The 17,603-nt window shown below is 38.9% G+C and overlaps 2 protein-coding genes across 6 annotated transcripts in view; both read left to right on the forward strand.

Moving 5' to 3' along the window:
- Positions 1-17,603, forward strand: part of NBEA (neurobeachin) — an 873,840-nt gene that overhangs the window by 541,090 nt on the left and 315,147 nt on the right. For all 5 annotated transcript variants that reach the window (XM_079778900.1, XM_079778901.1, XM_079778902.1 and 2 more), the window contains one exon: positions 1,313-1,437. In XM_079778900.1, coding sequence (XP_079635026.1) covers positions 1,313-1,437 — 125 coding nt within the window. The remainder of the gene's footprint in view (positions 1-1,312; positions 1,438-17,603) is intronic.
- Positions 6,678-10,221, forward strand: LOC307104168 (non-histone chromosomal protein HMG-17-like). The gene has a single exon (XM_079778905.1). It carries the CDS (start codon positions 6,933-6,935, stop codon positions 7,203-7,205), a length of 273 nt encoding a protein of 90 aa, XP_079635031.1. The 5' UTR covers positions 6,678-6,932; the 3' UTR covers positions 7,206-10,221.

Genomic DNA, 17,603 nt, shown 5'->3' on the forward strand with positions numbered 1-17,603 from the left:
CTGTATTTGTAAGGATAGAAATTATCCTATCTTAAATTAATAACAGAGTTACACTATTTGTAACAATTATTCATCAGGTAATCATTATTTTGACAAAAATTGAGTAATATGATGATGATGTTTAGAAAAATAAGTATATTAAAATATACTGCAAATGCTTGTAATTTTAATGTCATTTATATACTAGAGGCCTGATGCACAAAATCTGTGCAAGAGTAGACCTTCCTTCACCCATCTGGCGACACCAGCTTCCCTTTGGCACCCGGGACCCAGGCTTCCCTCACAGCCCCAGCTTCGTCTGAAAAGACGTCCAGTCTAATTAACATATTACACTTTCATTATTATAGATTCCATACTTTATGGCTTTATAATTAAGTTATAGAAAACAAAATTATATAGCTATAAAATCTGAAATGTTTTTCAAAAGTTAATTATTCCAAATACAATATAGAGGAAAACAGGCTTCTCAAGCAGTGCATTTATTATCAATTTGTATTGAAATTAAATTGGGGGAAAAAGATATGAAATGTTTCATTGATATGCAATGAACACACTTCAGTAGTTTCTGGCATATCAAATGGATTTTTAATATTGGTTTAGAGTGTAACACAGTTTAGACGATGTTACCCAATGATGGGCATGATTGTTAATGTTTTATATTAGCTGAAAGCTGTAAAATCGTCCAATGACTCTGTTCGCATTAGAATAATAATTTACCAAGACCATTACCACACACTGGACTTTTGCAGCCCTAATTCAGTATTATTAATAACGGATAAAATTGCACTTTTCTCAGGTTGCTGTGGGCAGCAGGGAATTATTTCAATGAATATTTCACCACATTATTTTAATCTTTGTTCCACCAAATCCACGTGAGCAGTATTTTATAGTTCTTAATTCAGTCTACTGTGAAACCAGGGTCATTAAATTGCACACTCTTTGTAGTGAGGTCTATCCTGTGATTTACAAGCCTTGTTAAAAATATTGTAAAAGAATGCAAACTGACATTAATACTTGTAATTTGATGCTACATTTATTACTAAACTCCCCATGATTAATGTTTTTTTAGGAGAAGGAAGAACATTAAAAAGAAAGCAGAGCTGAGTATTATAATGCTTAAATCAGAGAATTTACTATTTTAAGTTTTGTTCATTTATAAACATATGTATACAAACACAATTATAAATATCTCAAAATTATCTTAATTTTCTAGTGAGATCAAAGAAATATTTAATTTTATAGAAAAAATGTTTGTTCAGTTATATATTATTAGTAATAGTATATTATTCTTTCTTTGTTTTCCCATTCATAGCCAATTACATGATTTCTGGCGTTTGGATTACTGGGAAGATGATCTTCGTCGAAGGAGACGATTTGTTCGTAATGCATTTGGCTCCACTCATGCTGAAGCATTACTCAAGGCTGCAATAGAGTATGGTTAGTACCACTGTGACAACATTATATTTCTTGTTTGATAAGTCATTTTTTTCACTAGCATTAAAAATTCTCATGTCATAAGCCAAAATTATGCTCTGCTTTATCCTTCAGCATCATGGAGGCTACACTGAATAAACCCAATATTTGCCCCTCTGGATGTATTTTAGTTCCTTCAACTTCTAAGAGATTAAACGGCTCTACATAGTTAGTTATTACCCAAAATTCTTCGCAGCCTAAAACAAGAATATACTCAGCTTCTTTTTCAGTGTCTTTCGAACTTTGGTTACCAGGACCCAAGGTGAAAACTTTTATACTGTTGGTAATCATGTACTCAGACTTATATATATTTTACCTATATTTGTGTGTATGTTTATATGTGTGTATATACACACATATGTATATTGTGTGAATATACATAAGTATATGAAATATGTATACACATGTATACTTTATATATATACATATACACACACATACAAAGTTGTATTTAAATGAAACAAATGTCTTATTAATAATCTCATTACTAATCCTATTCTATTCTATTCTTTTTAGTAAAAATAAAATAAATCCTGCTACAAATATGCTCATTTAAACCCCAGTCTTCCAGTGGGTTGCAAATAAAGTTTGAGAAATATTATCCCCCATTAAAAATATTATCACTTAACACATTACAGTAGAACTGTACCCTAAATTGTCCTTTATAGTATAATAAATAGTAAATACCAAAAATATTTTGTAATGTAGTTAAAGTGTTGTTACTTTTGCCCTAACTGGTGTGGCTCAGTTGGTTGGAGCCTTGTCCCATGCACCTAAAGGTGACAGGGTTGATTCCTGGTCAGGGCACATACCTGGGTTGTGGATTCTATGGGCAACTGATCAATGTTTCTCTCTCTCTCCCTCTGTTTCTCTCTCTAAAATGAAAAATAAATGCTGTTACTTTTCATTGCTATCTACTAAGAAGTATTCATAGGAGTATTTTGTCTATTTACACATTTTTAAATGCTCTTTGCAAGTTACGTTTGATTGATCAGAATTTTTTAAACCATATACACTTGGGGAAAAACTTAATGAATACCGTCCATATATTTTTATTATTAACTACTTTTGTTCTTAAAATTACTCATGTTTTTATGTTAATTTTCATTTGAGAGTAATAAATTAGCCATTTGTTTTAAAATTTATCTTACTTTATAAACTTTAATAACAACACTCATGTTCTTGATGGATTGAGTGGAGAAAACATTTAATTCTGGTAAAAAGAAAATGTGCAAAGCTTTTAAAATTTGTTGCTCAAATTGTATGTGAATTGCTATAACTTAGTAAGGCTCAAAATATAAATAAATAAATATGTGAGGATTTCATATGAAACTATTATACCTAAGATAGTAACTTTATACAGTAAAAGGAACTACAGAAAACAATATAGTAGGAAAAATTATAATTGACCTGTTCTATAGGAGATTCCTTTAATGAACTCAGAAGATCACCTAAGGATTTTAGCACCTAAGGACTTAGTACTAACTTAAAAATGAGGTATAATTTTTGTGCTCTATAGAAGAGATTCTTAGAATTAGCTACTTAAAGTGCTTTATAATAGGAACTTAAAATCATTAAAACTTCACTTCATATACACAAAAATTTAGAATTCTTGACCAATTCACCTTGAATTCATGTCCTTTGAAATGACAAATTTCTGCAGACGATTTATGGTAAAGGTTACACTAGAAGTAATATTATTAGTGATGCTGATTTACCAAAGCTTTAATTATATAGGATTCACAAAGTATTCTACTGTATTCAGTATTCTATGGGTTGCTTCAAAAAAGGGTCTGTTAGGGGAAAAAGCTTGGCTGGAGTGGCTCAGTTGGTTCAGCATCCTCCTGTGTGTCAAAAGGTTCCCCGTCAGGGCATGTTCCTGGCTTGTGGGTTTGATCCCCAGTTGGGAAGCATAGAGAAGGCAACTGATCGATGCTTCTCTCTCTCTCTCTCTCTCTCTCTCTCTCTCTCTCTCTCTCTCTTCCTCTTCCTCTCTCTCTTCCTCTTCCTCTCTCTCTTCCTCTTCCTCTCTCTCTCTCCTCCCTCCCTCCTGGCTTCCCTTCCTCTCTCTCTAAGCATGTCCTTGGGTGACAATTTTTTTAAAAGGGGTCTGTTAGGGACTTTTATAATAAATATTCTGTTAGGGAAATATTTATTATAAAAGTGGATATTTTGTGTGTTTAATTTGTAAAACATCTGTAGTATTAAACCAATGTAAAAGCCTGTCAGAACACATTTTAAAATATTTTACCTTAAAATCCTTTTTAAGACTTACAGGCATATTTTAGTATCATAGTAATTATTGTTAATGTACCTAAATTTTAAAATAATAGTCTTATTTTGAAATAGATAAAAAACATATCCTGTATGTAGTATAAGTGTATTTTAAAATGCATATTGGTTTATGAATTTTATTTTATTTTTAATATTTTGATTTTTTTACAGAGAGGAAGGGAGAGGGAAGGGATAGAGAGCTAGAAACATTGATGAGAGAGAAACATCGATCAGCTGCTTCCTGCACACCTCCTACTTGGGATGTGCCCGCAACCAAGGTACATGCCCTTGACTGGAATCGAACCTGGGACCCTTCAGTCTGCAGGCTGATGCTCTATCCACTGAGCCAAACCAGTTAGGGCTCGTTTATGAATTTTAAATACTGCATCATCAGCATTATCAGAACCTATTACCTCTTGAGTGTTGGGTTCTTTGATAAATGTAAAAAGGAGTAAATTCTTATTTTATTCATATTTAAAACAAAGACCACATGCATGCTATGAAATATCCAAGAAATCTACATTGTACTTAGGCCAGAATTATTCTGTGGTCATCCTCAGGTTTAAGGTTGTCTAGTGGAAGACTAAAAAGAACTAATACAATTATACTCCCAAAACCAATTCTAGAGCATGACTCTTCAACCTTCATCATGGTTCACATCTAAAGACTTTTGAAAGTGAATAGAAAGTAGGGAGCCAAATATGGAGGAAGTGACTGGAAAATATTCCCTGAAGTGATCTATACATATCAATAGAAGGAAGAATTACAAACCACCAAGAGGAAAATGTATTGTACATTTTTTCAAACTCTGCCTTCTAACCTATGTACAAAATATTTCTGCAAAAGAAATAGGAAAAGTCAGTAATTATTACAAAGTACTTCATCTAATAAAAATAGATGTTGAACCCTGGCAGGTGTGGCTCAGAAATTGAGCATCTTCCATGCACCCATAAAAAGGTCACGTTTCCATTCCTGGTCAGGGTAACATGCCCAGTAGGGAGTATGTAGGAGGCAGCCTATCGATGTTTCTCTCTGTCTCCCTCTTCCTTCTTCTATCTCTCTAAAATCAATAAAAACACATTTTTAAAAACAAAGATGTTGAAAAACTTATTTGAAGACTTTTTCTATATTTTAAAGAAAGCTTTTATATTCACATATTGCAAGAACATTTATATAAAAGTAAAGAAACTCAGCCCTTCATCTGGCCCCTGTGCCTGCCTTTAAACATGTAAATGTGTTTAAGTATCTTAAAGTCAGGCGGTGTGTTAGACTAACATCCAAATGATTGAATATTTTGGTTTGTGTAGACATAGGTAAAAGGTATAATTATAGCACAAACCTACAAATTTTGGAAGAGCTTCAAGAACAAATTGAAATACAATTTATTTCTTCCTCTGTATTAAACAATTACAGTATCTTAGTTTTCCTATAAATCCTATCTTAAAAATAGAAACTGCTGTAATCTTTGGTCAAAATATTTTTATATTAATTTATATTGTGGCAAAAATGTTTTAGAAACGAAAGAATATTTTATGAATGGACTTTCAGTAGGCTAGAAGTATTTGAAATAGTGATCAAAGTTTTCAGAATTTTAAAATTGTACAAGCTGAGGGAATGACCTTAAATTACTTACGTAGGGATTATTTACATGGTTATCAAAGCAATCCTGGTATTTGCACACTGACCAGGTCTGTCTGTTCCTGTAGTACACTATGTTTTAAGAATGTGAGCCTGAACAACCGAGATGGTGGCTTAGGTAAACACCTGTACGTGCTGCCTCTCACAACCACATCAAAACTACAACAAAGAGGCAAAACAGACATCATCCAGAACCACGGGGAAGCTGGCTGAGTGGAAGTTCTACAACTAGAAGGAAAGAAAAAAAGCACATTGAGACTGGTAGGAGGTGCGGAGGTGCGTGCGAAATGGGCTGGCAACTGGGTGCGTTGTTTTTTTCTATCAGGAGGGAGATACAAGCTCCCAATTTCTCTGAACTCCAGTTCTGGGTGAGATTCTGGGGACCCAGACCCAGACTCTGGGGAGAAACTGGACTGTCTGGCATCGGGCCAGAACACGAGGGTGGCTTTCTCTCAGAGGTGCTCGCAGTGATCATTGTTCCTGCACTAGGCCCTGGGACACAGAGACCCGGAGACCTCTCCGGGGCAGGGCTGACTGGTAGCCATTGCTGTTTTCTCTGCCCTGGTGATTCCCTGAGACCATGCCACACCCAATTTACAACCCCACCCAAGCTGTGCACAGCAGCTTTTCCATATGAATGGCCTGTCCTTTTGCCACTTAAAACTTAACAAACTGCAGCTGGGTCAGAGAGCTCCAAAGCTTCCAAAAGAGGGCCTAAGGCCTGGCAGCAGCAGCCTGCATTGCTTCACAGCTGGGCCTCAACTGGGCACTTCTAAACCCCAAACAAAAAGGAGGAATCTGCAGATCTCTCTGTAGCTCCTGCTGGGTGGCCTCAGGCAGTGGCTGACTTCGCACCTCCTTGGAGATCCAAGAGCCAGTGTACCCAGTGGTCAGAGTGAGACCATCCAGATTACAACTCTTCACATCCATAAGAGATACATTCAGGGGGCAGACTCAGTGAACGCCAAAGCCCCACTGAAGCAAGTCCTGCCCCATAAGGGTGTCTCCTGCACAGCAGTTCTCCCATTGTAGACACAGCTGGTCCTCACAGCCAATTGGCCTGGAGGTCAATTCCTCCCAGTGATACCAACAGCAATCAAGGGTTAACTACAACAAGACTGTGCACACAGCCCACAAAGGGGTGCACCAAGAGTGTCCACCTCAGGTAACTGGGGAGGCTGAGCTACTGGACCCTATAGGACACCTAGCACACAAGGCCACTCTATCAACACAGGGATGCAGCCAAAATGCAGAGACAGAGAAACAGGTCACAAATGAAAGAAATGGAGGAAAGCAAACTACTGGATATAGAGTTCAAAACCATGGTTATAAGGTTACTCAAGAATCTTCTAGAAACCTCTGAGAAATTTAGTGATACCCTCAAGGATATGAAAAAGGACCAATCAGAAATTAAGCATACACTGACTGAAATAAAGAATAATATACAGGAGCAGTGTGAGGAGAGGAGATCGACCCCCTAACCGAGCAAGGCCCACACGCTGCTGAATCCCTGCGTCCCACTCGGACTTCCTGCCACCATCGCCATCATGCCCAAGAGAAATGCTGAAGGGGATGCTAAAGGAGATAAAGCCAAGGTGAAGGACGAACCACAGAGAAGATCTGCCAGGTTATCAGCTAAACCTGCTCCTCCAAAGCCAGAGCCCAAGCCTAAAAAGGCCCCTGCAAAGAAGGGAGAGAAGGTACCAAAAGGGAAAAAGGGGAAAACTGATGCTGGCAAAGATGGAAATAATCCTGCAGAAAATGGAGATGCCAAAACAGACGAGGCACAGAAAGCTGAAGGTGCTGGAGATGCCAAGTGAAGTGTGTGCATTTTTGATAACTGTGTATTTCTGGTGACTGTACAGTTTGAAATACTATTTTTTATAAAGTTTTATAAAAATGCAGAATTTTGTTTTACTTTTTTTTTTTTAAGCTATGTTGTTAGCACACAGAACACTTCATTGTTATTTTTTGGGGGAAGGACATATAGTACTAATAGAATGTCTCCAAAGCTGGACTGACATGGGCGGGGGGGGTGGGGGGGGGGAGAATACCTTTCCCTTCTAGTTTTGAGAAATTTCCTCTTGGTTCCTGGGAGGAGGGATCTCTTGATATTGGCACACATTAGCCATCTTGGCACAAACACCTTGTCGTGTGGGAAAACGAAAATTCGTTTTTATGTCCTTTTCTCCCTCTCCACTTTAAGCATAGACTTTGTCTGTCATAAGCCCAGAGACCTATTGGGACCTGACCCCAAAAAATTGATTTCTAGTATGTTGGGCAATCTGGACTTTCCAGTGTCACCACTGAGATGGCATTCCTTAAAAGAGCAGCAGTTCCTTTTTAGATGGGGGATCTAGAGATTGATATTCTCTGCCATTTTCATTTCATTTCCTGAAAGTCAGGGCCGGCTTGTGAAAAATTGTTAAACAACATGCTTAATGTGAAATGTCAACCCTCACTGTAAACTTTTCCTGTTCATAGCATCAGATTAAGACTTCATTGGGTTTAATAGAATAGTGGCTTTCTGATTTTGGTAGTTCATTGAAGAAGGGAGTTTGAAAATTGTTGTATACTGTTAACAATTGTCTGCCCATGTCCTGACTGAAATACCGTGATTGTTTATGAAAAGTATCTTTAATAAAGCTGGATACAGTTTGGGGGGAAAAAAAGAAAGAAAAAAGAATAATATACAGAGATCCAACAGCAGACTAGAGGATCCCAAGAATCAAGTCAAAGATTTGAAATACAAAGAAGCAAAAAACACCCAACCGTAAAAGCAAGAAGAAAAAAGAATCCAAAAATATGGAGATAGCGTAAGGAGCCTCTGGGACAACTTCAGGCATACCAACATCAGAATTATGGGGGTACCAGAAGAAGAGAAAGAGCAAGATATTGAAAATCTATTTGAAGAAATAATGACAGAAAACTTCCCCCACCTGGTGAAACAAATAGACACACAAGTACAGGAAGTGCAGAGAACCCCAAACAAGAGGAATCCAAAGAGGACCACACCAAGGCACATCATAATTAAAATGCAAAGGGCAAAAGACAAAGAGAGAATCTTAAAAGCAGCAAGAGAAAAATAGTTAGTTACCTAAAAGGGAGTACCCATACGACTGTCAACTGATTTCTCAACAGAAACTATGTAGGCCAGAAGGGAGTGGCAAGAAATATTCAAAGTGATGAATAGCAAGAACCTACAACCAAGAGTACTCTACCAAGCAAAGCTATCATTTAGAATTGAAGGTCAGATAAAGAGCTTCACAAATAAGAAAAAAACTAAAGGAGTTCATCACCACCAAACCAGTATTATATGAAATGCTGAAGGGTAGAGGAACCAAGATGGCAACAAAGGTAAACAACTAAATGGCAGCCTCGCACAACAATTTCAAAACTACAACTAAAAGACAAAACGTCTACTATCCAGAACCATGGGAAAGCTGGCTGAGTGGAAGATTTACAACTAAGGAAAGAGAAAGGAGCACAAACTCTGAAAAGCTGAGGTACGGAGGCGCATGAATCAGGCTGGCGGTGGCGACTGGGTGAGTAGCTCTTTTTCAACCCGAAGGGAGACAAGCTCCTGATCACTCTGAAATCCAGTTTCTGGGACACGCAGGGGACCCAGACGCCTACGGGGAGAAGCTGGACTCTCGGCCATTGGGTCGGAAAGTGAGGGTGACTTTTTTGCAGAGGTGCACCCAGCAATCATTGTTTATTGTGCTGGAGCGTGGGACGCGGGGACTTGGAAACGCGGAAAGGCAGAGACGGCTGATGGCAGATATTGCCGTTTGTCACGCCCTAGCCTAGTGACGCCCTGAGACCCCGCCCCGCACATTCTACAAACCTGCCCAGGCTCCACACAGCGGCTTTTGCATATAAATGATCTGTTCTGTGGAAGCTTAACCAAATAAACTGCAACTCCAGTCAGACTGCTCCAAAACTGCCAAATCCCAAGCAAAGAGGAGAAAACTAGTTTTTGCTGTAGCTCCTGCTGGGGGGCCTCAGACAGTAGCTGACCTACACCCCATTGGAGATCCATAAACTAGTGTATCTAGTGGTTGGTCTGAGACGACACCAGATTTCAACCACTCTCATAAGGGACACATTCAAGAGGCAGACTCAGTGAGCACCAAAGCCCTACTGGAACAAGTCCTGCCCCATAAACGTGTCTCCAGCACAGCAATTCTTTCGTTATAGACACAGCGGGTCCTCACAGCCAATTGGCCTGGAGGTCAATTCCTCCCAGTGACACCAACAACAATCAAGACTTAACTACAACAAGGCTGTACACACAGTCCACAAAGGGGTGCACCAAGAGTGTCCACCTTAGGTAACTGGGAGGCTGACCCATTGAACCAATAGAACACTTAGTACACAAAGCTACCCTACCAACTCAGGGAAGCAGCGATAATGAGGAGGCAAGGAAACAGATCACAAACAAAAGAAATGGAGGAGAACAAATGACTGGACATAGAATTCAAAACCACGGTTATAAGGTTTTTCAAGAATTTCATGGAAAAAGCCGATAAATTTAATGAGACCCTCAAGGATATGAAAAAGGTCCAAGTAGAAATTAAACATACACTGACTGAAATAAAAAATATTATACAGAAACCCAACAGCAGACTAGAGGAACGCAAGAATCAAGTCAAAGATTTGGAATACAAAGAGGCAAAGACACTCCTCCAGAGAAGCAAGAAGAGAAGAGAATTCAGAAAGTTGAAGATAGTGTAAGAAGCCTCTGGGACATCTTCAAGCATACCAACATCAGAATTATGGGGGTGCCAGAAGAAGAGAGAGAGCAAGACGCTGAAAACCTATTTGAAGAAATAATGACCAAAAACTTCCCCCACCTGGTGAAACAAATAGACTTACAAGTCCAGGAAGCACACAGAACACCAAACAAAAGGAATCCAAAGAAGACAACACCAAGACACATCATAATTAAAATGCCAAGGCAAAAGACAAAGAGAGAATATTAAAAGCAGCAAGAGAAAAAGTTAGTTACCTACAAGGGAGCACCCATACGATTATCAGCTGATTTCTCAACAGAAACTATGCAGGCCAGAAGGGAGTGGCAAGAAATATTCAAAGTGATGAATAGCAAGAAACTACAACCAAGACTACTCTATCCAGCAAAGTTATCATTTAGAATTGAAGGGCAGATAAAGAGCTTCACAGATAAGAAAAAGCTAAAGGAGTTCATCACCACCAAACCAGTATTATATGAAATGCTGAAAGTTATTCTTTAAAAAGAGGAAAAAGAAGAAAAAAGTAAAGATAAAAGTTATGAACAACAAATACATATCTATCAACAAATGAATCCAAAAGTCAAGTGAATTAAAAATCTGAGGAACAGAATAAACTGGTGAACATAATAGAATCAGGGGCATAGAATTGGAGTGGATCCATAATTCTCAGGGGGAATGGGGTGTCTGTGTGGGGAGCATGGGAAGAGACTGGACAAAAATCATACACCTATGCATAAGGACAGCGGGGGGGAGGTAAGGGCAGAAGGGTGGGTGGGAACCGGGTGGAGGGGAGCTATGGGGGGAAAAAAGGAGAAACAATTGTAATAATCTGAACAATAAAGATTTATTAAATTTTAAAAAATGAAATGCTGAAGGGTATTCTTTAAGAAGAGGAAGACAAAGAAAAAGGTAAAGATAAAAATTATGAACAACAAAGTGACAACAAATACATATCTATCAATAAGTGAATCTAAAAATCAAGTGAATAAAAAATCTGATGAACAGAATAAACTGGTGAATATAATAGAATCAGGGGCATAGAAAGGGAGTGGACTGACAATTCTCAGGGGGAAGAGAGTGTGGGGGTTGCAGGAAGAGATTGGACAAAAATCTTACTCCTATGGATGAGGACAGTTGGGGGGTAAGGGCATGGGGGGGGGGTTTGAACTGGGTGGAGGGGAGCTATGGGGGGAAAAAAGAGGAACAACTGTAATAATCTGAGCAATAAAGATTTATTTTTTTTAAAAAAAGAATGTGAGCCTATCCTATATAATAAAAGCCTAATATGCTAAGTGTCCAGTCATCCATTCAACCAATCAAAGCGTAATATGCTAATGATAGGCTGAGGCCACTCAACTGCTTGCTATGATGTGCACTGACCACCAGGGGGTAGATGCTCTGACCAGTAGGTTAACTTGCTGCTGGGGTCTGGCCATTCGGGACTGAGCAAAATGGGCCGGACACACCCTGTTGTCCTCCCGCAGTCCCTCCCTGGCTGGCCAACCTCCCACATCCCTCCCCTGCCCTGATCGTGCACCGGTGGAGTCCCTCGGCTTGGCCTGTGCCCTCTCGCAATCCAGGACCCCTCAGAGGATGTCAGAGAGCTGGTTTGGGCCCAATCCCACAGGCCAGGCCGAGGGACCCCACTGGTGCACGAATTCATGCACCAGGCCTCTAGTCGTAATATAATGTAAATGAAACTGAATTAGCAGACTTAATGTTTTAGTAAAAATATTTTAATTATTTGATTTTTTCCTTAAAATCAGTCCAATATTTTAGATTAAATTATAGTTGGACTCTCATGTGATAGATGATGTAATTCGCCATAATTTGGATTTCTTAACTTTCTCGTAAGGCAATGTATTTTGAGCCACAAAACAAATAGTTAAATTTCTTTTAAATGATCAAATAATCACAATTGGATATATTTTCAAGGAAACATAAGGACAGTACTTTTATTTCATATTTACTTTGTAAAGCTTTTCTTTTGATTTCATTATTAAAACTTTTGGTTGATCTTTTTCCGTTGGAAAACATCTGTAACACTGATGGAGTTTTTCATGCTTCTTAGTAATACTAATGAGTTCAATAATTTATGAGGTTGTCATGTGCAAGAGATTTGGAGTGATTTTATATACTTTCAGCCTCTGGTGATGAAATGAGATTAATAAAAACCTAGAGGCGTGTAATTTTTTTCCTGGTGTTTAATGTTCTAGTGTTATATGTATTGACTGTGTTTTTTAGGTGTTTTCTAATAGTAAAATCTCATACAAGTGCAAATTTAATTGATTACCAAGAATTTATCAGACCACAACAATGGATGAATATAAGGAAAATATTTCAAAACTCATAAATTTATCTTCTGACCTACGAGGTTTTTTTTCTTCAGGGCAAATTAGCTAGCACTGATTGAAAAAGGAGGGTTTTGTATAATACATATTTGTATATTTAAACAAAACCTATACTAGTTAACTTTTGGTGCATTACTGATGCTTACTGATTATGCTGTCAAAGAAAAGTACAAAATCTTAGTAAGTTTGCATCTTTGTTGACCGTCAATGATCATTTCAGACTCTTTCCCTTCCATAAATTTATAGTGGAACAATGTTTCATCAAAGCATAAGATGGCAAGCTCCCCAAGGCTGTGATCAAAGACAACATCTTAAATAGGTCTGATCAATGATCACAAAAGAGGACAGATTGCTTCAGCTGGAGGAAAAAATAACATGGAGCAAAGATGACAAATTTAATCAGTTATTTCTTTGGCAATAAATAATAAGATATGCTGAGAATTGCAAATGAGAGCATCCTTAGGTTCCTCAGAGATGCGCCTGCTTAACACCTAATTTATTTAAGTTTGTGAAGCCACCAAGATTTGACCTTGATGAATAAAAAGCAGCTCTGTAATGAATCTGGAATTAAATTAGTTTTGATGGTATATGTATGCCTACTGTAATTTGTTACTTGCAGTAATCAAAAAATAAGAAAAGCACTTAGAATAAAAATATATTAATGCAATAATCCAGTTGTTGAAAAAGAAGCATTAAATTATCTGACTTCATATTTTTTCTGATTTAGTTTTTAAAGAGTTTACAGTTCTATTTGAGAAAGGTGATTTTATTTTTTAACCCAATAACCTATGTTTGTATTATGTAGAGACCCTAGCAAATGTTTTATTATTGGTCATTGATAAGTCCATTTTAGTTGGTGTATTATTAGTTGACTCTCCATGTCTGTAATGAATAGATAATCAAATTATGGCTTAAATGATTTTTTGAAATGTTAATGGTGTAAATTTTTTAAAAGAGGGAGAGAAAGACAAGCAGGGAATAACCTTTCAGCTTGTTTTGGTGCCAGTGTCACATATTTCATTTCATTACAGATGTTCCTCTTTTTTCCCCCCATTGTGCTCCTTCACCTGGTCCCCACCTCACCCCTTCACCACCCTATTGTCTGTGTCTTTAGGTAAGATCTTTCGTTAATCTCTTCCCTCCCTCCGCCCTTCCCTCTGAGATTCCTCAGTCTATTCCATGCTTCCATGCCTCTGATTCTATTTTATTCACCAGTTTATTTGTTCATTATATTTCTTGTTCATTTATTTTTATTTTAGACTTGATTGTTGATAGACATGTATTTGTTGCCATTTTATTATTCATACTTTTTATCTGTTCTCCTCCTCCTCCTCCTCCTCCTCCTCCTCCTCCTCCTCCTCCTCCTCCTCCTCCTCTACCTCCTCCTCCTCCTCCTTCTCCTCCTCCTCCTGCTTCTCTTCCTTCTTCTTCCTTCTTCTTTCTCTTTCTTCTTCCACTTTTTAAAGAATACTCTTCAACATTTTGTGTAATGCTGGTTTATGGAGATGAGCTCCTTTAACTTTTGATTGTCTGTGTGAAGCTCTGACCATCAATTCTAAATGATAGCTTTGCTGGGTAGAGTAATTTTGGTTGTAGGTCCTTACTTTTCATCACTTTGAATATTTCTTGCCATTCCCTTCTAGCCTACAAAGTCTCTGTTGAGAAATCAGCTGAAAATCAAATGGGTGCTCCCTTGTAGGTAACTGATTTTCTCTTGCTGCTTTTAAGATTCTCTCTTTGTGTTTAACCTTTGGCATTTTAATTATGATGTGTCTTGGTGTCGACCTCTTTGGGTTTTCCTTTGTTTGGGACTCTCTGTGCTTCCTGTACTTGTGTGTCTATTTCTTTCACCAGGTGGGGGAAGTTTTCTGTCATTATTTCTTCAAATAGGTTTTCAATATCTTGCTCTCTCTCTTCTTTTTCTGGCACCCCCACAATTCAAATGTTGGTACACTTGAAGTTGTCCATGAGGCTTCTTACACTATCTTCGTATTTTTGGATTCTTTTTTCTTTTTGCTCTTCTGATTGGGTATTTTTTGCTTCCTCATATTCCAAATCCCTGATTTGATTCTCAGAATCCTCTACTCTACTGTTGAATCCTTGTAAATTATTCTTTATTTCAGTTAATATATGCTTAATTTCTGACTGGTCCTTTTTCATGCCTTTGACATTCTCACTAAGATCCTTGAAAGTCGCATGAAAATCCTTGAGTAAACCTTATACCCATGGTTTTGAACTCTATATCCAGTAGTTTGCTTGCTTCCATTTCTTTCATTTGTGACATGTTTCTTTGTCTCTGCATTTTGGCTGCTTCCTTGTGTTTGTTTCTATGTATTACATAGAGCTGCTATGTCTCCTGGAATTGGTAGAGTGGCCTGTGTAGTAGTTGTCCTGTAGGGCTCAGTGGCTTAGCCTCCCAGTCACCTGAGCTGGGCACTCTAGATGTGCCCCTGTGTGGACTGTGTGCACAGTCTTGTTGTAGTTGAGCCTTGATTGTTGTTGATGTCACTGGGAGGAGTTGACCTCCAGGCCAATTGGCTGTGAGGACCAGCTGGTACTACAGTGGGAGAGCTGCTGTGCAGGAGACACCCCTCTGGAGAACCACTTGCTTCAGTAGGGCTTTGGTGTAACTTGTGGATGTGTAGAGTTGTAGTCTACTGTGTTTTGAAGCTGTCCACCAGTGTACTGGCTCTAGGGTCTCCAGGGAGGTGCAAAGTCAGCCCCTGCCTGGCTCCCCAGCAGGAGTTACAGAGGGATCTTCAGACTGCTATTTGCTATTTGCATTGGTCTTGGAGGTGCCTAGGCTAGGCCCAGCTGTGAAGCAAGGCAGGCTGGTGCTAGTGCCAGGTCTTGGGCTTTTTTTGTTTTGTTTTAATCCTCACCTGAGGATATTTTTCTCCATTGAAAGAGAGTGGAAAAGACAGAGGGAAATATTGATGTGAGAGAAGCACATCAATTGGTTGCCTCCTGCATGAGCCCCAACCAGGGCCCAGGCAGAGAAAGAGCCTGCAACCGAGATATGTGTCCTTGACCAGAATCTAACCTGGAACCCTTCGGTCCACAGGCCGATGCTCTATCCCTATGCTCTGTCCACTGAGCCAAACTGGCTAAAGTCAGGTCTTGGGCATTTTATTGATAGGTTTGGGGCATGCTGTCACCAGCTGTAGCTTGTTTGAGAGATTTTAGCAAAAGCCTGAGCCAAGACAGTCCATTCATATGAAAAAGCTGCTGCAAATAGCTTGGTTGGGGCTGCAAATTGGATGGGCCAGAGACTCAGGAAATCCCCAGGGTGGAGCAAGCATATCTGATGGAGACTCAGATATGGCTGTCAATCAGCCCTGCAAAAGGGGAGTTTTCAGCAGGGGACTAATTATCCCTGCGAGCACCTCTGTCTGGATGAAAGGAGCACCTCTGTCTGGAAGAAAGCCGCCCTAGAGTTCCTGCCCCAATGCCAGACAACCCAGCTCCTCCTTCTATATGTCTGGGTCCCCCAAAGACGCCCGTTGCTGGTAGTCTAGGTAAGTTCATGTGTGGGCCCTTTAAATGGTACACCTGGGTCTACAGTAGCCTCCATGTCATGCAACCACAATCCATGCTGGTTTTTACAGACCGTAGTTGAGGGGACTTCTCTTCCCAGCTCTGGAATCCTGGGCTGGAGGTCTGGTGTGGGACTGGGATTCCTAGCTCCTCATGGGCAGCCCCTCCAGAGATGATCTCCCTCCCAGTTAAAAAAACAGCACACATGGGTGTCTGACCAGCCTGTCCTGCACCTCTGCCCCTCCTACCTCAGTCTCAGTGTGCTTTCTTCTTTACTTCTCTAGTTGTAGGACTTCCATTCAGCCAGCTTTCAGGTAGTTCTGAATGGTGGTGGTTCTGTATTTAAGTTGTAATTGTGATGTGGTTGTGGAAGGTGGCGAGTACAGGCTCACATATTTTTAATACCATGGCCTTCATCCTGTGGTTTTTATAATCTCTTAAAATAACCAAAACATATTATATAATACTGTTACAAAAATGCTTATAAAATACCTTTTACAGATTTTGTATAGCATTTTTATATCAACAAAGATTTAACAGCTCTTCTGTTTTTATGTTGAAGCTTCAGATTGCAGGGCTTTAAACAGATTCGGGGAAATTAAGTGATTTTATTCAGTTAAAAGCATTTATTTCCACTAATAGTGCACAAGGATCCCTTTTCTCCACATCCTGGCCAGTACTTGTTTGTTGATTTTTTTATAATAGCCATTCTGTCACGTGTGAGGTGATACCTCATTGTGGTTTTAATTTGCATCTCTCTGATAATTAGTTACATTCAGCATTTTTTCATATGTCTTTTGACCATCTGAATGTCCTCTTTGGAGAAGTGTCTGAGGGATGGGTGGGTGTCTAAGAGACTGGATGAAAGAAGGTGACGAGATTAGTTGAAAACTATATACATAATGCATAGACACAGACACCATTGTGGTGATAGCTAGAGGGAAAGGGTGGTAGTTAGGTGGGGGTGGGCAAAAGGGATGAAAATGGGATGGAAAGAAACTTTGCTTGGGACAATGAGCACACAGTGTAGTGTGTAGATGATGTTTTAACAAGTTGTACACTTGAAACCTGTATGGTTTTGTGAACCAAAGTAACCCCAATAAATTCAATAAAAATAATAAAAATAGAAATGAATAAATAAAAGCATTTATTGATTATTTTTTACATGCCATGCATGTGCTAGATGCTGGACTCAAAGACTGAGAAATAGTTTCTACCTTACAATAGCACATAGTTTAGTGTAATGCTTCCCAGTGCATGTGGAAGTCAGGGTTTGGTACTGACAGCTAATGGTTATAGACCATGAATGCACAGGTCAGCTCCCCTAGAACAAACACAACAACCAAACTCCAACCCCAAATCCCAGTAGTAGCAAGGTTAAAAACTCCTGGTGTAGTGGAAAGAAAGAAATGGTTATCTTAGAGGAAAGTAGTAGTTCATAAAAGAGCATTGGAAAGATAGTGACTAACTCAGTCTAGTGAGTGGGTCAGAATCAACTTCAAAGAATTAATTACTTATGAAGTACCTCGAGAGAATATCAGGAATTTACTAGGTAAGCAAGGAAGGGCAGAGGTAA

Source organism: Cnephaeus nilssonii, assembly GCF_951640355.1.
Source record: "Cnephaeus nilssonii genome assembly, chromosome: 8".
In the NCBI taxonomy this organism is placed as follows: domain Eukaryota; kingdom Metazoa; phylum Chordata; class Mammalia; order Chiroptera; family Vespertilionidae; genus Cnephaeus; species Cnephaeus nilssonii.

Bases quoted from the DNA above. Each gene is read 5' to 3' on its own strand.
- LOC307104168 (XM_079778905.1), top strand. From the start codon at position 6,933: ATGCCCAAGAGAAATGCTGAAGGGGATGCTAAAGGAGATAAAGCCAAG.